Source organism: Stegostoma tigrinum, chromosome 24, assembly GCF_030684315.1.
Source record: "Stegostoma tigrinum isolate sSteTig4 chromosome 24, sSteTig4.hap1, whole genome shotgun sequence".
Lineage (NCBI taxonomy): Eukaryota > Metazoa > Chordata > Chondrichthyes > Orectolobiformes > Stegostomatidae > Stegostoma > Stegostoma tigrinum.
This window is the reverse complement of record NC_081377.1, coordinates 12663615-12687792: the sequence shown is the minus strand read 5'-3', so window position 1 is coordinate 12687792 and position 24178 is coordinate 12663615. Positions and strand designations below refer to the sequence as shown.

Here is a 24178-nt window from a genome sequence, read left to right as displayed (position 1 = left end):
AAGAATAAAAAGGCAAATGTAGAAAGATTGTGGAATTTCCCAGAGCAGAGGGATCTGTGTGCATGTCGTACAAAGTACGAACAGGTACAGCACATAATCAAGAAGGCTAATCAGATAGTATCCTTTATTGTAGGAAGGATCGGTGCAAAGTAATGTGTAATGCTTCTGTTGTAAAAGGCATTGGTGAAAACACAGCTTGATTATTGTGTGCAATTTTGGCCTCCTTTATATCGGAAAGAATTTAAATGTGTTGGAGATGATTCAGGGGAAGTTTTAGATTGATATTTGAATTAGCGAATGAATGTCTAATGAGGATAAATTGAACAGGCTTGACTTATTTTCGCTCAGACTGAAAGGTGACTTGCTTTGACGTATTTAGGATCCCAAAAAGTCTTGAGTCAGACAAGGGTGCAGAGAATTTTTTTTTGCTATGCAAGGGTTGTGCTGCTTTAATGAACCCTGCCTCAGATGTCAGTGGAACTAGGTGATCTTTGAATATTTTTAAGGCAAAGATAAATTGATTCTTCTTAGGCATTGAATCAAAGGTTATTAGAGTAGATGAAAATGTTGAATTTGAAATTCAGATAGATCATTTGTGATTTTATTAAGAGGCTACGCAGTCTGACTGGACCAAATAGCCTACTTCTGCTCCTACTTTGTACGACACTGTAGATTTAATGGCGTGCACTGTGTGGCATTTACATCAAGTGGTTTTGGATGATTTCTGTGTACCTATTTTCTTTTTGGTATGCATGAATCTGTGGCATGATATTGCTCTTTATTCACTTCTTTACTTGTCCTTCTCTAAGGTAGTACCACACTATAAAAATTGACAAGTGCTCTGGCAATGTAGTAGATCCCAATCATTAACTAAATCACTGGGATTGTAGTAAGGTGCATGGCAAGTCTCTAAGATTTCTACAGATTTGTTGGAGATACTTTTTTTGATGTAAAAGTCTGAAACAGCAAACAATGCTGTTCTTTAATTTCAAACTTCTGTCCCTTTGCACACAGAAAGCTGCGTTTTGTTGATCCTGCCATTGTGCTAGCCAGTTATAACATCCATAGTAGTTAGAAGACATGTTATGTAGATAACAAATAGCTTTAAAATCTTAATGTCCTACAGCAATTTTTAAATTTAAATGTTACCTAATTCAGCTTTGCTATGTTTACATTTCTTAATTCAAATATTTCAGTAATTTAGAGTTTTTTTGTGAAAAAGTGACCGAATTCGTCAAAAATGGACTTTGATCTTTGTTTTGGGCTGTTTGAAATATTGTGTATCAATTAGTTGTTTGCGTTTTAATGGTACTTTTGTTTCTGAGCAGATCGACCCAAAGATGGAGGCCATACAAGAGACCGGGCAACTATTAAACGTCTCAATATGTACAGGCAGAAAGAACGAAGGTAGATATGCTAACTGTTTGTTAAAAAATTCAGCCGTCTAGCATTTTTAGAATTTCTGTACCACAGTTGATACCTAATCGCCTTATACACAATGATGGTTCAATTCCACAATTTGATAATACCTAAACTTAATTGATCCACTGTGAAGTAGTGATAGAGAAAGGAGAAAAGAGGAGAGTAATGCTAAAAGGACTGGAGTAAACTCTTAAGTTATGACATCAACTGAAATTTTTAATTAGGAGAAACAACCTTCAACTTTTCATGATTTAGTTAGTCACCAATGTGAGATGAAACACTAATGCATGGTACTACAGAGATAACAAGGTGTAGAGCTGGAGGAACACTGCAGGCCAAGCTGCACCAGAGGAGCAGGAAGGTCCATTCTTCAGATTTAATTTATCTTGAAAATTTGAATTTTCAAGTTAATAAGCACATATTGTGTTGTCCAAGGTTCAACTGACTTTCTTTGTGGCTGATGTTAAAATACCGTGCAGCCTGTCTTGGCATGAATCAACATGGCATTAAAGTGATGGCTGGGATCTTCAAGTTGCCAAGTCCATCTAAAAGGTCAAATTAGCCTTTATAATATGTGCATTTATAATGAAATGGTTGTGACACCAACATGCCCCATCTGTAGTACCATGCAGAGATAGTAGGAACTGCAGGTGCTGGAGAATCTGATTATAATAAGGTGTAGAGCTGGATGAACACGGCAGACCAAGCAGCATCAGAGGAGCAGGAAGGCTGATATTTTGGGCCTAGACTTTTCTTCAGAACCTGCATGGTACTACAGATGGGGCTTGTTGGTGTCACAACCATTTCATTATAATGCACATATTATAAAGGGTAACTTGACTTTTTAGATGGACTTGAAGATCTCAGGTGTCACTTTATTGCCATGTTGATTCATTACAAGACAGGCTGCAGTGTATTTTAACGTCAGCCAAAAAGAATGCCAGTTGAACCTTGGACAACACAATAGGTGCTTATTAATGTGAAAATTCAAATTTTCAAGATAAAAGCAGGAAACAAGAAGGACCCTCATGGAATTCCAACTTAATTGTGTTTACGTTATTTTAATTCATTACAAGTTAACATAGTAGCCATCTTAAGTTCACTCCGTGTAAGCCTCTGTGTCACGTTATTTTAAAGATAGAACACCAAGAAGAGCTCAGAATGTCAAAATGAGAGAGGTTCTTAACCAGATGGCAGCAATCTAGCTAAGAGCTGTTGTATTGACCCAGGCTAGGGCCACCATTTGTGTGCTGTAAAGGTGTATTAAACAAGCCTGCAGAAACCATCACAGCTTCTGAATTGCAACTTACAAATTTACAGCCCCTTCACTTTGAGAGAGAATCTTTAAACAAGTTATAAGCTTGCAATGATAATAGACAGCTCTTAAATGCATCATAAAGTATCTTTCAATCTGTGTCTACTTTCAGTCTTTTTACCTAAACTTTGATAAATTGTTGTTAGCAAATAACCATTGATCTTATTTAAAAAGCTAAGCTTTTTGTTTTTATTTTAAATTGGAAAAATTAAAAACAAAAGATCTAAACAACCTATATAAATGCATGGTTCACAGGCAATGCTGGAGACATGCTTAATTTGATTATGACACAAGCTTGATATTACACAGTGCAGGCCTTCGAAATTTAGCAATGATGTTGCATGAAATTATACCAAAGAGTCTGTTGCAGTTAGCTCTCAAAAGTGTAGAGAAATCTGGCAGGTAATTTTGAGTTACATTGAGCCCTCAGCTGTATGATAAAGTGGAGGTTTACAGTTGATGCACTTTCTAATATGGTTTCTGAAATGGTGTCCCTATGATTAAAATAATTTTGCATTTGAATGGGGAAAAATTTAAGCGGTACTCAGTAATTGACTTCTTATGGTTTATCAATTTTACAGTTTTCGCTAAGAATGCTCACACTTTACTGCCCAGACTTTGTGATTGTGCATGTTGAGGAAAGTTGGACTGTCTGTCTGCTGATGACTTGATCTATTAATTGTCCTTTTGTTCTACTTCAAGGTTTACTAATTGTTCAGTGGTGTAGAATCATTTTATACTTAATGGTTTTTTTTTTCAAGAAACAAAGCAGGAAAAGTCATCAAGCCCTTGCAATTCCAGTCAAAAGTTTCATCTGGCACTACTGCCCGTGTGGAGCCAAATATCAAGTGGTTTGGTGAGTTCATATTTTCCATGCAGAAGATAGAGGAAGATAATGGGAATGAGAGATAATGGGAACTGCAGATGCTGGAGAATCCGAGATGATAAAGTGTGGAGCTGGATGAACACTGCAGGCCAAGCAGCAGCATAGGAGCATAAAAGCTGACGTTTCACAAGCTGTTCTGATGAAGGGTCTAGGCCCAAAATGTCAGTTTTTGTGCTCCTAAGATGCTGCTTGGCCTGCAGTGTTCATCCAGCTCCACACTTTGTCATCTCAGATAATGGGTGTGGTTGGTTTGATGCATGTGTTGTGCTGGCATGTGTAACTGACTGCGTTCACTTGGTTTGGGTAGCTGAAGTCAGCAGCAGACTTATGGTCTGGACCTCTGCAGGAACTGCAACAAAAATCTGTCTTTTAGTTTCTTAAAGATGGGAGGGATTTGAAGCAATAGTACAAGTCAAAGGGATTCAGATGAAATGTGAGAACATTTGTTTTCTGTTCAGACTTTTCTGGTGTTAGTACAACCTATAATTATTACAAAGTAGCATTTTCAATCTAAGTATGATTGAGTAATAAGGTATTACACATGTCAATGCCGGGGATATGAGGGTTTTTTTAAGCTTAAAAGTAGCTTAAACCCTGTTGTTTAATATAAACATGTGGAACAAATAAGTTTGAGCATATTTTAGGGTAAACTCACTTTTTTAAAAAAAAAATTGCATTTTGATATATTAGAAACTTAGGAATAGGGGTTACTGGGAGTGAAGGAACATAGGAACAAGCAAAGGCTATTCAATCCCCTCAAACCAACAGCACCATTGTAAATCATTGCTGATTATCAATACTGTGCCATATTCCTGTGCTATCTCAATACTACTTGTTGTCATTGCTAACTAGAAATCTGTCTCCAAGATAATAGGAACTGCAGATGCTGGAGAATCCGAGATAACAAAGTGTAGAGCTGGATGAACACAGCAGGCCAAGCAGCATGCTCCTAAGATGCTGCTTGGCCTGCTGTGTTCATCCAGCTCTACACATTGTTATCTAGAAATCTGTCTCCGTCTTGTACGAATGACTGAATGCCCTCAGCCGTTTGGGTAGAGAATTCTAAAGTCTTACCATGCCCTGAATGAAGATATCCCTTTTCCTTTCTATCTAATGGCTTTTCAATCTCTCATCATGCAAGCAGCACTCTATACCTTCGATCCTCCTCCCAAAATGAATAATGTCTCACTTATCCACATCATATCCCTTTGATTCAGAAACTCTCTCTTTCTGGTTCTAGACCCCAAAACCAGGGGAAGTATCCTTTCTGCATCTACTCTGTCTATTCCTTCAAGAATTTTGTAAGTTTTTATCAGATCATCTCTCGTTCTTCTAAACTCCAGAGAAAACCCTCCCAGTGACCTCCCTGTCTTGTCATAGGGCAATTTCACCATCCAGAAATGAGTCTGGTGAACAAGGTTCATGAGTAAGTTTGTAGCTTGGGTTGTGGCTGCCGTGGTTGGTTTGCTCGCTGAGCTGGTTTCGTTAGTTCTCACGGGCATCAAATTCACGAAGGAAGAAAAGAATGAACAGCTCCCATTCCTAAACATCATGGTAGAATGCAGAGCCAATGGGGAATTTCTGACAAAGGTACACGGAAAGGCCACACACACCGATCAAGCCCTGTATTTCAACAGCAACCTCCCCAGCATCCACAAACAGAGTTGCATAAAGACACTATTTAAACAAGCGGCAATACACTGCAGCAACTTGGAACAATGCCAAAATGAAGAAGAACACCTCCACCAAGTATTTATGGACAATGGATACCCGAACAGCTGAGTCCGACGATGTCTATCTCGCAAACAACAGGTACAGTATGCCCTGACGTACTCGTTGCGTTTCCTTACATCAAGAACATACTGAACTGACCGCAAGACTCTTAGGACCATTGGACATCAGAGTGGCACGCGAATCTAAATCAACCCTACGCCAACTAGTGACTTGAACCAAAGACACCTTACCCAAAATGGACGGAGCCAACGTGATATACAAGATCCAATGCAAAGACTGAAACAAATATTACGTTGGACAAACAGGAAGAAAACTGGCCAAAGAATACATGAACACCAATGAACAACAAAAAGATATGACCAGTACTTGGAAAGATAACAAACTGTGGAGCTGGATGAACACAGCAGGCCGAGCAGGAAAGCTGACATTTCGAGGCTAGACCCTTCATCAGAAATGGAGGAGGGGAAGATGGTTCTGAAATAAATAGGGAGAGAGGGGGAGGCAGTTCAAAGATGGATAGAGCAGAAGATAGGTGGAGAGGAGACAGATAAGTTAGAGGCGGGGATGGAGCCGGTAAAGGTGAGTGTGGGTGGGGAGTTGGGAGGAGATAGGTCAGTCCAGGGAGGTCTGACTGGTCAAGGGGACGGAATGAGGTTAGAAGGTAGGAAATGGGGGTGCGGCTTGAGGTGGGAGGAGGGGATAGGTGAAAGGAAGAACAGGTTAGGGAGGCGGGGCGAGCTGGGCTGGTTTTGGGATGAGGTAGGGGGAGGGGGGATTTTCAACCTTGTGAAATCCACATTGATACTATTAGGCTGCGGGGTTCCCAAGCGGAATGTGAGTTGCTATTCCTGCAACCTTTGGGTAGCATCGTTACAGCACTGCAGGAGGCTCAGGATGGACATGTCCATTCCGAGGAATGGGAGCAGAAGTTGAAATGGTTCGCGACTGGGAGATGCAGCTGTTTATCGTGAACCCAACGTAGGTGTTCTGCGAAGTGGTCCCCAAGCCTCCACTTGGTTTCCCCAATGTCGAGGAGGCCACAACGGGTACAGCGGATGCAGTCTACTACATTAGCAGATGTGCAGGTGAACCTCTGCTTGATGTGGAAAGCCTTCGTCGGTCCTGGGGTGGATGTGAGGGAGGAGGTGTGGGAGCAGGTGTAGCAATTCTTGCGGTTGCAGGGAAAAGTGCTAGGTGTGGTGGGATTGGAGGGGAGTGTGGATCGGACAAGGGAGTCACGGAGATAGTGGTCCCTCCGGAAAGCAGATGAGGGTGGGGAAGGAAAAATGTCTTCGGTAGTGGGGTCGGATGGCGGAAGTGTCGGAGGATGATACGTTGGATCTGGAGGGTGGTATGTGAGGACGAGGGGGATTCTTTTTTGGTTATTATTGCGGAGATGGGGTGTGAGTGATGAGTTGCGGGAAATGTGGGAGACACAGTCCAGGGTGTTCTCGACCACAGCTGGGGGGAGGTTGTGGTCCTTGAAAAACGAGGACATCTGAGATGTACGGGAGTGGAATTCCTCATCCTGGGAGCAGATGCAGCAGAAGCGAAAGAATTGGGAATAGGGGATGGCATTTTTGCAGGAAGGTGGGTGGGAGGAGGTGTATTCTTGGTACCTGTGGGAGTCGGTGGGCTTGAAATGGATGTCAGTTTCTAGATGGTTACCTGAGATGGAGACAGAGATGTCCAAGAAGGTGAGGGAGGTGTTAGAGATAGTCCAGGTGAACGTGAAGTTGGGGTGGAAGCTGTTGGTGAAGTGGATGAACTGTTTGAGCTTCTCGTGGGAACATGAGGCGGTGCCGATACAACCATCAAAGGAATTGAAAGAAAAGTTGTTGAGGGTGAGGACGAGTTCGGCTAAGCAGATGAGGGTATCAGTGGAGGGAACTGTTCAGGTGTGTGGGACAGGAAGAAGCAGAGTGTCTTTCGGCCATCTCCATGGGGAATGTAGGTGTACAGGGGCTGGACATCCAAAATAAAAATGAGGTGTTGGGTACGGAGAATTGGAAGTTCTGGAGGAGGTGGAGGGCGTGGGTGGTGTCACGGGCGTAGGTAGGGAGTTCCTGTACCAAAGGGGAGAAAATGGAGCCCAGGTAGGTGGAGATGAGTTCGGTGGGGCAGGAGCAGGCGGCGACAATGGGTGGACCAGGGCAGGCAAGTTTGTGGATTTTCCCAAAAGACGACATGTCCATCCTGGGCCTCCTGCAGTGCCACAACGATGCCACCTGAAGATTGCAGGAACAGCAACTCACATTCTGTTTGGCAACCTTGCAGCCCAATGGTATCAATGTGGACTTCATAAGCTTGAAAATCTCCCCTACCCCTACCGCATCCCAAAACCAGCCCAGCTCGTCCCCGCCTCCCTAACCTGTTCTTCCTTTCACCTATCCCCTCCTCCCACCTCAAGCCACACCCCCATTTTCTACCTACAAACCTCATCCCACCCCCTTGACCAGTCTGACCTCCCTGGACTGACCTATCTCCTCCCTACCTCCCCACTTGCACTCACCTTTACTGGCTCCATCCTGTCTCTTTAACTTGTCTGTCTCCTCTCCACCTATCTTCTCCTCTATCCATCTTCAATCCGCCTCCCCCTCTCTCCCTGTTTATTTCGGAGCCCTCTTACACTCCGCCATTTCTCATGAAGTGTTTAGGCCTGAAACGTCAGCTTTCCTGCTCCTAAGATGCTGCTTGGCCTGCTGTGTTAATCCAGCTCTACACCTTGTTATCTCGGATTCTCCAGCATCTGCAGTTTCTATTATGATGACCAGTACTCACTCGTTTTCATTGACATGGATGAGAAGAACTACCAGTTTGGTTGGGATAACATCAAGATCAAGCAGAGACAAGCACGGGAATTTCTAGAGGCTTCGTTCTCCACCAAGACGCCCATCAAAAAATACGTAGAATTAGCCCCTATATATGTGCATGTGGATAGAATTGTTAAGGCATATGGTGTGTTAGCTTTCATTAGTAGAGGGACTGCGTTCAAGAGCCGTGAAGTTATGCTCCAGCTATACAAAAGCCTGGTTCGGCCACATCTGGAGTATTGTGCCCAGTTCTCATTACAGGAAAGATACAGAAGCGTTGGAAAAGGTGCAGAGGAGATTTACCAGGATGTTGCCTGGAATGGAGGGAAGGTCTTGCGAGGAAAGGTTGAGAGAGCGAGGGCTTTTCTCTTTAGAACGACGAAGGATGAGAGGTGACTTGATAGAGGTGTTCAAATCATCAGAGGTATAGATAGAGTGGACAGTCAGAGACTTTTTTCTAGGGTGGAGGTAGCTGTTATGAGGGGGCATAGTTTTAAAGTGAGTGGAAGTAGATATAGGGGAGACGTCAGAGGTAGGTTCTTTACTCAGAGAGTGGCCGGGGTGTGGAATGCATTCCAGAGAGGGTAGTGGAGTCGGCCTCGTGAGTGGCATTTAAGCAGCTATTAGATGAGCAAATGGATGATAGTACAAGGTAGGGGTGGAGGTTAGACCTTAGGATTAGGGTAAAAATTCAGCACAACATCATGGGCCGAAGGGCCTGTACCGTGCTGCACTGTTCTATGTTCTATGTTCTATATCTACAACACTGCAAAGAAAAACCAGAAATGAGGTAACCAATTCCAAATTCCATAATTCCTTGTCACCTGCAGACTTTGAAAACTGACAGATTGTCCCTGTAGCCAAACTACTGATATTGATGGTGATCACCTTGGTCCAAGGGGCGGCACGGTGGCTCAGTGGTTAGCACTGCTGCCTTATAGCACCAGGGACCCGAGGTCGATTCCAACCTCGGGCAACTGCCTGTTCGGAATTTGCACATCCTCCCCGTGCCTGCGTGGGTTTCCGCTGGGTGCTCCAGTTTCCTCCCACAGTCCAAAGATGTACAGAGTAGATGGATTGGCCATGCTAAATTGCCTGTAGTGTTCAGGGGTGTGTGGGTTATAGGGGGGTGGGTCTGGGTGGATGCCCCAAGGGGCGGTGTGGACTTGTTGGGCCGAAGGGCCTGTTTACACATGGTAGGGAATCTAGAATCTAAACCGGACCCCAGAGTTTAAATACCAGGCGGTTACCCAGCATGGTAATGAAATGCCTGCAAACTAACGCACCAGCTTGGCAAGTGGACCAACCACAGAGTTTAGTGAACCTCTGCTATTCTTCCAGTTTGGTAAGTATGTCCTTAAGCGTGAAGCCCTGAACTGCACTCAGTCCAGGAGCACGGTAACAAAGTGTGCAGCTGGATGAACACAGCAGGCCGAGCAGCATCTCAGGAGCGCAAAAGCTGAAGTTTTGGGCCTAGACAGCTTTTGTGCTCCTGAGATGCTGCTTGGCCTGCTGTGTTCACCCAGCTGCACACTTTGTTATCTTGGATTCTCCAGCATCTGCAGTTCCCATTATCTCTGATCACAGTCCAGGAGCAGTTGCACCACTGTTTGAGACATGTGAAACAAACCTTCTTTGCTGCTATTCTGTCATCCTGTTGCCATGTAAATTGCTGGCTACACCTGCATACTAGCTTTAATTGACTGAAGAAGAACAACATCTAGGTCCCTTCACACATCAACGGTTTTCAATCTCTCATCATGCAAGCAGTACTCTGTACCTTCAGTCCTCCTACCAAAATGGATAATGTCTCATTTATCCCACATTTATCCGATCTGCTGTGCTGTTGTTAACTTAGCCTGTTTAAGTTCCTTGAAGCCCCTCTATGCGTTTCTCAACTCTCATAATTCTGTGTCACCTGCAGACTTAGAAAGAAAACTGACAGATTGTCCCTGTAGCCAAACTATTGATATAGGTGATGATCACCTTGGTCCAAGCATTGATCCATGTGGTATCTTACTGGTCATTGCCTGACAATCTGAGAATGACCCACTTATTCCATTTCCCAGTTTTTTTTGCCTGTTAACTAATCCCAATATTATAAAATCATAGAATCCCTACAGTGCAGAAAAAGACCATTCGGCCCACTGAGTCTGCATCCACCCTCCAAAGACCATCCCAACCAGGCTCATCCCATTCCCGTAACCTCCCATTTAACATGACTAACCCACCTAGCCTGCACATCCCTGGACACAGGCAACTTTTTAGCATGACCAATCCACCTAACCAAAACGTTACCCTCGACTTCATCTTTCAGTTTCGAATTACTAGCCTCCTCTGTGGGACTTTATCAGAAGACTTCTAAAAATCAGAATGCACCATGTCCTTGTTGGCTTTGCTAGTAATACCTTTATAAAACCTTGGGCTTGTGAAACGTGGTTTCTGCTTCATAAGCCCATTTTAACACTGTCCATTGAGAACAATATCTTCTAACCACCAACAATCAATCCTTCATAATAATTCCCTACTGCTGACATCAGTCTTCACAGGTTGTTGCCAATTTTCTTTCTCCCTTTTTAAACAATGAGGATACATTTTACCACCTTTCAGCCCGTAAGCACCGTTGCACAATTCATAGAACTTTGCAAGATGGTCACCAGTGCAACTTCTGTATCTATAGACATCCCTTTCAACATGGGTGAAGGTCATCAGGTTCTGGGATTTGTCCATTTAAAGTCCCATTCATTTCTCAAATAGTGCAGTTTTTTAAACTATGAGCCGTGCCTACTGGTGCTCAAATGCAAGTCCCTTAAAGGATTAACCCAATGATATTTTCTAATCAACCTGTTCAGAGAATTATTGCGCAACTCTAGAGCAGATGGAACTTGAACCTGGTCCTCCTGGTCCAGTGTAGGGACACTACCAGTGTGCCACTAGAGGGCTCTAAGGGTTGACTAGAATTTTGTTTTATTTAATCTACTTTTCTGATCAACCTGTTCAGAGAAGTTGTTACATACCTCTGGAGCAGGTGGGACCTGAACCGAAACCTCTTGCTCCAGGAAAAAGGGCACTACCATTGTCCCACAAAAGGGCTCCAAGGATTAATCTTGCATCCAGAATTTCCTCATATAAGTCCCTGATCTCAGTTCATCTTTCAGATGAAATGTTGAATTGGTGCAGTGAATTCTGCTGGGACTATTGCCCATCCTATAATAGCTAATCCAAGAGCAGAAACCTAGGCATGTGACCTCTTCATGATCATTTAGTAATGTACCACTTGGATTTCTTTTTTATTTTTTGAAAAACAATCTTCCAAAAGGTCAATAATATACTAGTAAAATCCTTTTGTCTTGTGAACAGCTAACACTCGTGTAATAAAACAGTCTTTGCTGCAAAAGTTCCAAGATGAGATGGGCAATGTGATGAAGGACCCTTATAGAGTAGTTATGAAGCAGACCAAGCTTCCAATGTCCCTCCTCAATGATCGAATCAAGCCTCACGTAAGTTATTTGTTTTCTTTTATTGATTAGGTATAAATTTCTTCTTAAGATAAACCTTGGTCATCAAGGTTGACTTGCGTCCTCACTAGTTCAGTGAGTGCTGAGGTGAATGTAGTTTCATTCTACAAACTCTGCTGTATGTGGGAAAGCTGGGACTTCGCATGCTGGTAGGTGCGTTGTTTTAGAAGTTTGTGCTCTTCCTTATAAGTCTCCACTTCACCTACACAAGTTGAATAATCATCTTTTGTTTGGTGCCCTTTTGCTTTCATCGGCTGCAAGTTTTAGTTAGTTTACAGTATGTTTTACCTCTTAAGGGAAGTTTAGAAGAAATCAGTATGTATTTCCACTGCCCCCCTGGGAGTCTCCAACTGTGGCCAAATTTCAAGTAGAGAAATTGTTTCAGGAGTCTGCTGTCAGCCTAAGAATGACGTGTTCTCTGCAGCAAAACTGGTTTTGTGTGATCAGTACTTCAATACTGATCAAGTTTACTTAAGCGACAGCACTGCTATTGCACCAACTTTCTTGCCACTGGGTGTTGCTGGTGATATTTGTGCAGTACTTTAAAGTAATTTAAAACGTTATCCAACTCTCTGAAGCTGATAGAAGTGTGGGGATCACTGTGGCCTGGTACACAGTAGCCTTAGTTTTGGGTTTGAGATCCTGATTCTTAGCCAAAAACTAAGTTGGCCAAATAGAGGTGATCATGAATTTTTTTATTTGTGTTTCCCTTTATTGAGGGGATGTTCCTGAGGTCAGGAAGATGGCCCATGCTTTACAGTATCTTAACATAATCTTAATCAGAGGTGGTTGAAAAATCTCCTTAGTTTTCCTGGTGTTAATTAAAAGGCCCATTTCTCACGTACTTTGGTCAGGGAATTGACACAACCTGGATTTCGGCTATGACTGCACACATACAACCTGCATGAGCTCACTGAAACGCTTAGAGGTTGGTACTGTTTTAGATTGAAGGCAAGTGCAATCTGAACAGTTTCCTGTCTGTACTAAAAATAATTCTATGTGGCTAATTCGTTGGAGACGAGATGCAACAAAAAAATGTAGAAGGGTTGGTGCAATGGCATGACCTTGCTTTAAGGCTAATGTTTTCATTGAGCTAGGATTTGTGATTACAACTTGGATTTCGTTGCGTAGGAAACTCTTGCCAACTTTGAGGGAGACACTTCATAAGCCTTCAAAGCTGACAGTCGGAGGCTTTTGTACTGTCAAAACAGTGGGCGTACTACTTACTGTTATTGCAATTTTTTTATATAGTGAAGATCATGGACAAATATTGCATTGATCCTTTGAAAGGAGTTCCTCATCCACTGGGATAAGGAAGTGGAGGACAATCCTTACAATTTCAGAATCTGATCAGTTGGTAACCATTGTTAATGGAAACTTGGTTGCTGATTGGAGTTTGAATGCAATGTTGCATTTAACGTGGATAGTATTTGTAGCAGAGATAATGGGAACTGTTTAATGTTGGAGAATCCGATGACAAAGTGTGGAGTTGGATGAACACAGCAGGCCAAGTAGCATCTTAGGAGCACAAAAGCTGACGTTTTGGGCCGAGACCCTTCATCAGAAAAGGGGGACGAGGAGAGGGTTCTGAAATAAATGGGCCCAAGATATGCCTGCCTCTTTGTAGGTTACTTGGAACAATCCCTCTTCGGTACCTACACTGGCCCTAAACCCCACCTCTTCCTCTGTTACATTTGAAGACTGTATCGGCACCATCTCGTGCTCCCAAGAGGAGCTCGAACAGTTCATCCACTTCCACCCCAACCTCACATTCACCTGGACCATCTCCAACACATCCCTCACCTTCCTGGACCTTTCTGTCTCCATTTCAGGCAACCACCCAGAAACTGATATCCGTTTCAAGCCCACCGACTCCCACAGCTACCTAGAATACACCTCCCCCACCCACTTTCCTGCAAAAATTCCATCCCTTCTTCCCAATTCCTTCGCCTCCGCCGCATCTGCTCCCAGGGTGAGGCATTCCACTCCCGTACATCTCAGATGTCCTGTTCTTCAAGGACTGCAACTACCCCCCCCCCCGCAGTAGTCGAGAACACCCTCTACCGTGTCTCCTGCATTTCCCACAACTCATCCCTCACACCCCGTCCCCGCAATAACCGCTCAAAGAGAATCCCCTCATCCTCACATACCACCCCACCACCCTCCAGATCCAACGCATCATCCTCCGACACTTCCGCCATTTACAATCCGACCCCACCACCAAAGAGATTTTTCCCTCCCCACCCTTGTCTGCTTTCCGGACCACTCTCTCCGTGACTCCCCTCCATACCCACCACACCCAGCACATTCCCCTGCAACTGCAGGAAGTGCTACACTTTCCCCCACACCTCCTCCCTCACCACCATCCCAGGCCGCAAGAAGACTTTTCCCATCAAGTAGCTGTTCACCTACACATCTGCCAATGTGGTATACTGCATCCACTGTAGCTGTTGTGGCCTCCTCTACATTGGGGAAACTAAGAGGAGGCTTAGGGACCACTTTGCAGAATGCCTGCGCTCGGTTCGCAATAAAGAACTACACCTCCCAGTCGCGAACCATTTCAATTCCCCTTCCCATTTCTTAGACAACATGTCCATCCTGGGCCTCCTGCAGTGCTACAACGATGCCACCCAAAGGTTGCAGGAACAGCAACTCATTATGCTAGGGAACCCTGCAGCCCAATGGTATCAATGTGGATTTCACAAGCTTCAAAATCTTTCCTCCCCCCGCTGCATCCCAAAACCAGCCCAGCTCACCCCCGCCTCCCTAACCTGTTCTTCCTCTCACCTATCCCCTCCTACCAACTCAAGCCGCACCTCCATTTCTTACCTACTAACCTCATCCTGCCCCTTGACATGTCCATCCTCCCCGGACTGACCTATCCTCTCCCTTCCTCCCCGCCTACACTCACCTGTACAGGCTCCATCCCCGACCTTGTCTGTCTTCTCCACCTATCTTCTACTCTATCCATCTTCGATCTGCCTCTCCCTCTCTCTCTATTTATTTCAGAACCCTCTTCCCGTCCCCCTTTTCTGCTGAAGGGTCTAGGCCCGAAACGTCAGCTTTTGTGCTCCTAAGATGCTGCTTGGCCTGCGGTGTTCATCCAGCTCCACACTTCGTTATCTAGTATTTGTAGGTTTATCACTGTTAAAATCCAAAATCTAGAAATGTTGGTCAAAAAGAAAATTCTCTGGATCTTTTACATTTCAGTTACCTGACATTTGTGTACAATTTCTTGGCAGTGTAAACTCTGAAGATGTTTGCTGTGAAATTCACTGGCAGTGGTGATGCAAATTCTGTACGTACTTCATGCTGGCAATGTACCCTGGAGGGAATGCAGTGTCCAAGATATTTTTAAAATTTCTAAATAGAAATCTAAAATGTCAAGTCATAAACCCTAATTGGAAAAACAGTTTAAATCGCTCTCCTGGGTCAGTCTAAATACTCTGCTGACTGGAAACAATTTAAATTTGTTCTTTCAATCCAGAATACAACTTGTGGCTTTTGGACTGCTGTATTTTTCAATGCATTTTTGTATGAGGCTGTTCCATAGTATCATGTGCTTTAGCCTTGTGACAGTTGTATCTTGTTTGAAGTCACATTCAGCACTAGGTATAACTTGTCTTGAGAAAAACATTTTATCCTGATGCTGTGACATTTGGAATAATTCAAGAGTCCTGCCATTAGAGCTTTTGAGAAGATACATGACTAATTCCTTTTATAGCACAGTTTTCTTTCAAAAGAATTTGTGGGATTATACTTTTAAGATTTCTTTTGCCCTTCAGCATTTGCCGCAATTCAATCAAAAGCATAAATAAGTAAGGCTTTCTAATCCTTTTTGCCAAACCATTCTTTTTTAAGCAGTCATAGAGGTCCTTGCCTCTTGGTAGTTAGAGATCATTTTCAGCCCTGAAAATAGAGCTCACAATGTGATAACCCATATATGGAACGGTTTAAAATACTGCTAGTGAGATTCATTAGCACGTTCCAGTTTTTATTTTCCAGTCATTGTCCAGTATAGCAAAACTGCTCTGGTATTTGTAAAATAATTTCGCACTTCATGCTAATCATGTGAAGGCATTTTAGTTGTGTAGTGAATTTTGTCATTTGACAAATAATGTGATTTTCTGCATTGTGTTTTTATGCATTTTCTTTGCACTTTTCAACTTATTCCAAAAGTGGAAGAATTCTTTTCTTGCCAATACTCAAAATTAGTTACCAAAGATGAGTTCCCTGTAATGTTCAAATAATACTTGATCTGTAGAATAGCCATGGCGCAGAAACCTTTTCTTGAGTGCTACTAAAGTTACTGATCACCAAGTTTGAGGGACCTGGTGTGAGCAGCTGCTCCTCAAGCAAATTTGTGAGCAAGATAGGGTGAAATTTTAAACTATATTGATTTTTCTTTATTCAAATAATTTTTGGTCTAAAGAATATATATGCAGTCACCACATGTTTTGATTTACAGTATTGTGTCACCGAAATTTCAGGTTGGAATGCATGACAAGTTGTCTTTTCCAAGTATTTTACAGATTATCAGATTTTTTTTAAAAAAAATTAACCCATTGTGGATGAATCATTTTAAGGATCCATCCCATTAGTAATTTGCAATATTTTTATTTTTGTGGAAGTACTTGACTTCTCATCATTAGTTTTGAAATGTATTGCTTGGTAACCATATTTGAGAGCAGACAGAGGAACTTGGTCTTGAATGTGTTACACACTAATTAAGGTGAGTTTTGAGAAGATTTGTGGCTCAGGTTGAGGTTCTGGATGTGAGTTTGCTCGCTGAGCTGGAAGGTTAGTTTTCAGACGTTTCGTCACCATTCTAGGTAACATCATCAGTGAGCCTCCGACGAAACACTGGTGTTATGTCCCGCTTTCTATTTATCTGGTTAGGTTTCCTTGAGTTGGTGATGTCACCAATGCAGGAAATGACATCACCAACCCAAGGAAACCTAACCAGATAAATAGAAAGCGGGACATAACACCAGCGCTTCGTCGGAGGCTCACTGATGATGTTACCTAGAATGGTGACGAAACGTCTGAAAACTAACCTTCCAGCTCAGCGAGCAAACTCACATCCAGAACTAATTGAGGTCTGATGGTTAGTCCCATGGCAAGCCATCTATTTGTATTGTGTACTAAAGCTGCACATTTCATTTCAAAAAAGGCTCTCCATCTAAAAAAAATCTGTTTTGGTTTTATGTAGACAGTGTTGCTGGAAACCCGGAATACAGTGGTGTGTAGAGAGAGAGAGATAATGGGAACTGCAGATGCTGGAGAATGCAAGATAATAAAATGTGAGGCTGGATGAACACAGCAGGCCAAGCAGCATCTCAGGAGCACGTGCTCCTGAGATGCTGCTTGGCCTGCTGTGTTCATCCAGCCTATACAGTGGTGTGTACCTGTGATTGTTACAGTTTGTCAATGTTGTTCTCTGGTCTGTCATCAGTGTATTTAGTGAATTTTCTCATGGAGAAAGTGGAGTTTGTTAGAATGAAGTGTTTGCAGAATTAACACACAAAAAAAACGTAACTCAATATTTACGTATCCATGGAGTCTCAAAAATGACCCATGCACAGACGGTTAACATTTATATTTTTTCAAAAATGTGGTGTAGATGTGAGGGTTGAAGTTTGAGTTTGGCTGTCCGTTTTGTAATTTTAGCATTGTAGTTGAGTGTAGATGCAGATTTAAACCATGCAGTTGCTTGAAACTGTTCCACCTTTCATTAGATCAATTATGGTTAATGTGGACTGTGACATGAGAGACCTTGGGGTGTTGTCAAGAGGTCACTTTAGGAGAAAATAACTATGTCTATGCATGTGAAAGGCTCAAGAATTAGATAAGCTTAGAGGAAAGAGGTCAGGGCCTGGATACCAGCTTTCATACACTTCCTTAATAAATCCCAGTGTCTTCCTGAAAATAGTTACGATTATTAGGTCTCTGTAGGTATTAGAGTATGTTTGTTACTTGGTTTGTCTTCCTCTCAGATGAGTTAACGTTGGTTATGTGGCTGAAATTCTATCTTCAATAAATTTCTGACCATCTGTTGCATTTTTACACAGGTATTCTGATTAGGAGCATGCTGTTCATGTCACTCAATCCATTTCTGTTTGCTATTTGTCTTATTTATTGATGCACTTCTTTGTTTAGCTGTCTACATTGACATTTGCCTAGCTTCACAATTGTTCTTTCTCCCAATATGATTTCGAGGATGTGAAAGAATTGTTCTGACTGTAGAAGATATATTTGTCTGTTCATGATTTGAAATGAGGGATCTAAGATTTTTAGATAGCCTGGATGGCTAGTATCTAGAAGTTGTGAAATTTGACTGAAAATGATTGGACCCGTGACATTTCAAGATACCTTTTTTTTAAACTGTTGAACAATGATTCTGACTCAAAATCAATTGCCTAGAATTCCTCAGATATGAGTTGCTGTTTAGCCCCAAAACCCATGGTTAGTGTAAAAATATTTTTCTACCTAAAACGTACTTTATTTTAAAGTTAATAGTCTAAACACAAGGTGATTGTAAGAATCACTTGTGATTGTTCAGGTCAGTTAAAACATATAGAGAAGTATTCAAATTCTTGTGTTCCTGTCGCAGGATTCTCCAATTTACGATTGGTATCTTTGTGTTGTAATTTCCATTAACATTTTTGAGTGTTAAGCTTTGCGTTTGGACTACTCAACTTCTTTATAAAAGCTGGTGACATTTTGTTCACTTGAGGATTTACACTAAATAGAAATGTTTATTTGCAAGATGATAAAAATTAATTAGTTTTTTAACCTCCTTTCACTCCTTGTTCCATTCTCGCAGCTGACAACTTCTGCAGCTGCAGGCATTTCTTGGGTACCTCAACCAAATTCATGTATGAGCTTGAGCGATTTGTTGGCAAGCTTTTCAATGATAAGAGAAGCAAAGCAATCAAGTTCAGTTGTTTCCTCAAATAATGCCCACTTCTACAGTAATCTTAATGGGGATTACTAAATTGTCATCAGGAGTATGAATCTTTCACCTTTTTTTAGTTCTAAAGATGTGAAATTCAGAGAGCTTGTATTGTTTTGATGAATGGAGGATCCATTCTATTCCACTGGATTGCTACTTAGGTAGTGACAGCTAAAATTTACCCTGTTGATTACAGCACATAAATCTCCCAGTTTACCTTTATCAAGATCAAAGGGTTTCCTGAACCACATGACTTACTGCTATGTTTGTGCAGTAAATTGTTCAGTGCTTGGATCAGGCGATCATATTTGAATGTTTATGTATTTGTGTCAGTGTTTATCTGTTTCAAAGTGACAAATGTAGCATAACTATTTGTTTACAGAATTCAAAAGTACATATTCTGGATACAGAAACATTTGAAACAACATTTGGTCCCAAAGCTCAGCGAAAGAGGCCAAATCTGAGTGTATGTGATATGCAGAGCTTGGTTGATAAAGCTGAAACATTGGCAGAAGAATACAATCTAGAAAAAGACCGAGATCTGGTTGTAGAAGATACTGGAGTAAGGTGAGTGACGGCTAAGAAGTTTGGGTGCACAAATGTAGTTTAATTTTGAATATTGCAGATCTATTACTGGGCTTGCCATAGGCCCTGAGGAATGCACTTGTAAAAGTCACGTGTAAAATTACAAAGATGGCACCAAAATCTCTTACCAGCTGTCTCTCTCAAAATTTGGAGACACCGATGATTTTCTGGTATTTCAACCCTTCAGAATGTCTTTTTTTTATCTGCGGAATCAATAAAAGCTGGGATATATTTCACTCATTTCATTTTCAGAATTTGACCTTTTGCCTTTCATGAAAATCATGTTGCTGCTGAGGCTGAAGCGGCTGCTACCACTCCAGCTTAATACAGTGCTTTGTATCATTATCTGGCTAGAGTGGTAGTGCTAAAGTTCAAGTTTCCAAATTCAGTTGTGTGGTTATGGGCAAGGTGCTAACTGGGGCCAGTCCTTTTTTTGGATGGATAGAAAGTGCCTGGGACTCACTTTAAGCGACAGTTGTGTGCGTAACGGCATTTCTGGTGAATGTTTTGAGTACCAAATGGTGATTTGATGAAGGGAAGTGTTCTTGTTATAGTCAGAGATTTGATTCAAACAGTAACCCTTAAGGGAAAAATGCATCGCATGAGTGAGAGTTTTGACCGATCAGTATTGAAAGGGTGGTGACAAATGCCCAAGCCAGTATGGTGTGTGTCTTGGACAGAACATGGGCTGTTAATGTAATATGGTTGGTGATTTAAGCACTGTTAATTTTAATTTTGATCAGGGATGAAGTCAGAGAAGAAATCTTCAAAAAAGGACAGTCTAAGAGAATATGGGGTGAGCTGTACAAGGTATGTATTTTGTTCAGAATCTTATCAATGGGTATCTTCTATCAAGATTTGGCAATTAATGATTTTGAAATGGTAATGTAAATTGAATCATCAAACTTTTCCTATTGGTAAAAAAACTGATAGAAATTATAGTGGACACATGCCATCCATTACTTTTTCATAAGTTTCCTTAAGTTATTCATATCTTTTACAGGAAGGTTTTTTATTTTCTCAATTTTTGCAAATGGGATCAAATGTTTTCCATGACAAACTATTTCCTACTCTCTCTGCATGACAGAATGGAGATGTCATTGCCAGTTTTCACACCAAACAGGTTTCTGATTAAAATTGAATGCTGAAATTAGAACAGAAATTGTTGGAAATACTCAGCCGCATCTACAAAGCAAAAACAGCTCATGCCTCAGGTTCATAACTTGCTAAATACTTCTAACATTTTCTGCTTTTATTAGGGAATTCATTTGTGCCTCCCATAATCTCCACCAACATCTCCCCCCCCCCCCCCCACCATGCCAAAATCTTGTGGAACAAATGTGTAAACATTACATCATTTTGCTTTAGTAATTAGACGTACTTTGATATGACTATTTTAATGGTATGTTATAAATGGCTTACTACTGGACGAGGGTGGACAGGTTTTTGTTTGACATATTGTAAACTTCAGTTTTCTTTGTATTTAACATTAACTATCATTTTTGGTTAGGTAATTGATTCATCAGATGTTATAATCCAAGTACTGGATGCCAGAGATCCAAATGGCACACGATCAGCCCATATAGAGGCTTACCTAAAGAAGGAAAAGCCGTGGAAACATTTGGTATTCGTCTTAAATAAGTGTGACCTCGTACCCACCTGGGCAACGGTAATGTTTTGGTTTTTGCTTTATGATAATCTCCCATTTTCAGCATGGAGAAAGTGTAATCTTCTGATATCTGCAGTGGATAAGCTAAAAATTCAAACTGTCAAAATAGGATTTGTGAAATCAGGTTTCTGCTTTTGTCTTTCCCTTCAATGATATGCTGCTCAAATAATATTGTCCTTCACCAGAATAGTTTCTAGAAAAATTTTCTTTTACTTTGCTTTATGAAGTACGGGTACAGATTTAGTATACAAAATCTGACCCTTGATCTGATTGTAATTCCGTGGGTAACCATATCTAGTGAAAAAATTTGAGTAACTCTCTTCTACTGTTCTTTTTAGCTGTGATATTGTGTAATGGAATGACCTCTGGAAATCTAGTGGACTCATCCATCATTGTCAACAAAAACTGATTCTCACTTTTTGTTTTAGGTAGGGGTCTTACGCAGTTAATTAAGACTCTTGTAAAAGGTTCCTCAAATTCGGGAATGGGGTATTAAAGGTGCTGGTTTTATCACTGCCTTAAGCTTTCTAATTACCTGACACACATGACATGCCTGGCAAAATTCAAATGCGTCCTTATGCAGTGAAAATGTTTTTGTATATTGGCTTGTGTTTTCCTTACTCTTAAGTGACCTCCTACTGGTAATTCATGTGCTACCCGCAACACTACCTTTCTACAACCTACTGGTAATACAACATGATGAATGTATGCCCATTTCTAATCTGCCTGAATATGTTCTGGTCTCCATTACCTCATCAAGACATCATTTTTAAGATAATAACATTCTGGGATACGCTTGGATTCTTTTGTGTATGCTTTCTGATGAAACTGCATTAGTTTTACATCTTTCAGTTGTAACTCAAGTTAATTTTTCTGAACTAAAAGTATCCATTTTGTCCTCCACCTGTTCTTGTTTTTTTCCTCAACCATTCAATCAAACATGGTCTCTGATAATTGTACTTCAGTCTACTTATCTTTATTCTTTGATTTCTCCTCCTGCTTCAACCTGTGGCTTTGTGACCTTGTTATCAGACAGTCAGGAAGATCCCAGGATACACATCCTGTAATACCTCTACCTGATTTCCGCTGGATTTTTAACCACAGTAGCAACGCTCCTTTCTGTGATCCAGCTGTATTGTTACCAAGGGCCAGTTGTATTTCTGAAGCCGAGAGTTCCTCCAGTGCTCCTACCACCACTTCTCCACTTTTCATGGGACACTCCAAGCTCACTTTACATAATGGAACACTTCTCGTCTCACCATGAATTTCACATATTACCACTTTTTCTGGCAATTGTCCTTCTGAATTACATACCTCCTTATCTCTCAACATCAAAGATCAACATGTTCCCGTGGATTTTAAAATCGTAATTTTTTTATCGGCTCCTCCTGGCATCTGTGAATAAACCTTACCCTTCCAGGTAAATGATTTAAGAAGATCTGGCATCTTCACACAACCTCTGGCCAGGTTGTACATTCTGGTGCAGCTTTTTGACTTCCACTGTTCTTTCCTTTACCACTGCACTTCACTAAAATTCACTGGCTAATGCTGATTTCTTACCTCTGTCTTCCCAATACTTTCTCTAAGCTACCAATATTGCAACTTCATGTGGCCTATTTTGTTGCAATGAAACCACCTGAGCTTTTTTTTTTGCATCTCTTTCCCCTTCACAGTTTACCACAGGATAAAAAGGAAACCCATCTTTATTATCTTCACATGACATCTGCTTTTCCCTAACACCTGAGGATTTCTATTTTCCCAAATTTCTATCCCTCTCAGATTTAAAATTAATGTTGGAAGCCAAACTTTGATTTATGAATCAACTTGTAATCATCAGCCATTTCAGCTGTTAATCTGAGATAACAAGGTGTAGAGCTGGATGAACACAGCAGACCAAGCAGCATCGTAGGAGCAGGAAAGCCGACGTTTCGGGCCTAGACACTATTAGCTGTTAATCTTGCAGTTTTAACTCTCTGCTCCTTGGTTTAAGTCCTCAGTACTTCAGGAAGTGTATTTTTGAACTCCTCCAAAATAATCATCTAAGAGCATTATATGTTTGATCTATTTTCAGTACCCTTATCCACCTATCAAAATTTGTTTGATTCTTTCGAACTCAATATATGTTTGACCAGGGTCCTTCCTTAGATCCCTGAAACATTATCTGTAGGCTTCTGGCACTAGCTTATATGCACTTAAGATACTTTTCTTCACTTGCTTATTCTCCCCAGGTACCTCGCCTGATAGTGATATAAATACCTCATTGGCTCTACCTACAGGCTTTGTTTGGATCAAAAAAATCCACGTGGTCACTTCACTTGTCTATCACTTTCTCAAATAAAATGAAAAAGGCATCTACATCCTTATTGTTGAATGCAGGCAATGCTTCGACAAATTTAAACAGATCCCCACTGGGCCTTTTGGCTGTGATGGATTTGCCCGTTATCACTATCCTCCTCACTAAGCCTACCTTCCAACTTAAATCTCCAACCTTATGACTCCACACTCAACTCTCATCACTAATTACCAACTTTCAAAGTTCAACTTCCCCCTCTCGTTTCTTTTTCCGTTTATTTTTATTCGTAATTCAAACTTTGTTTCTGTTTCTTGTTCAAACTGCTTCATCTGCAATTGAATTCTAGCCATTTTCAAAGATTCCAATGACGTTTCCAGCAAATTTAAATGTCAAGCTATTGCTGCAATTACCTCCCCTTTTCTCACAGACAAAAGCAACCCCAACTCCAGCTTGTCTACCAATTACAACAGCTGTGCCTTGCTCACTTTTTGTAAAACTCCCAAAGTCACTTCTTCCACCCCCCCCCCCCACAAAAACTCCTAGCGACGAACGAGCCATTACTACACAAGGCATGCCCTGTTTAAACAAACCAAGTTCAGCACCAGAAATAAAAGACACTTAACATCTACCACTCACCGTCTCTTTCACAACAATCCTAAAGCCATTTTGGAATTGTAGATTTCAATCCTGGCAAGAGCTCCCAATTTGTTATGGAGCAGACCAGAACCCTTCAAATATTTTGAGAAGGTAGCCGAGACCCTTAATGTTTTCCTATTTTTAAAGATAGATGTGAAGAACATGTTCCAGATCTGATGTGACTGATTGAACTACTCAACATTAAGAGAACACAATTCGTTTAAACACTAGACTTAAAATACAAACAAAAGAAAGAAGAAGGTAGAATAACTTAATCACTGGAAAACTTAACCAAATAACAGATACAATACCTGTTACTGATTAACTGTTCCAATATAGTAACATCCCATAA

At 41.4% G+C, this 24178-nt stretch overlaps 1 protein-coding gene across 2 annotated transcripts in view; it reads left to right on the top strand.

Annotated features, from left to right (window-relative positions):
* The window catches only part of gnl2 (G protein nucleolar 2), a 62110-nt gene that overhangs the window by 7265 nt on the left and 30667 nt on the right, over nt 1-24178 (top strand). For both annotated transcript variants that reach the window (XM_048557845.2, XM_048557844.2), the window contains exons 2-7: nt 1329-1407; nt 3499-3593; nt 11531-11670; nt 19026-19210; nt 19972-20038; nt 20739-20897. In XM_048557845.2, coding sequence (XP_048413802.1) covers nt 1329-1407; nt 3499-3593; nt 11531-11670; nt 19026-19210; nt 19972-20038; nt 20739-20897 — 725 coding nt within the window. The remainder of the gene's footprint in view (nt 1-1328; nt 1408-3498; nt 3594-11530; nt 11671-19025; nt 19211-19971; nt 20039-20738; nt 20898-24178) is intronic.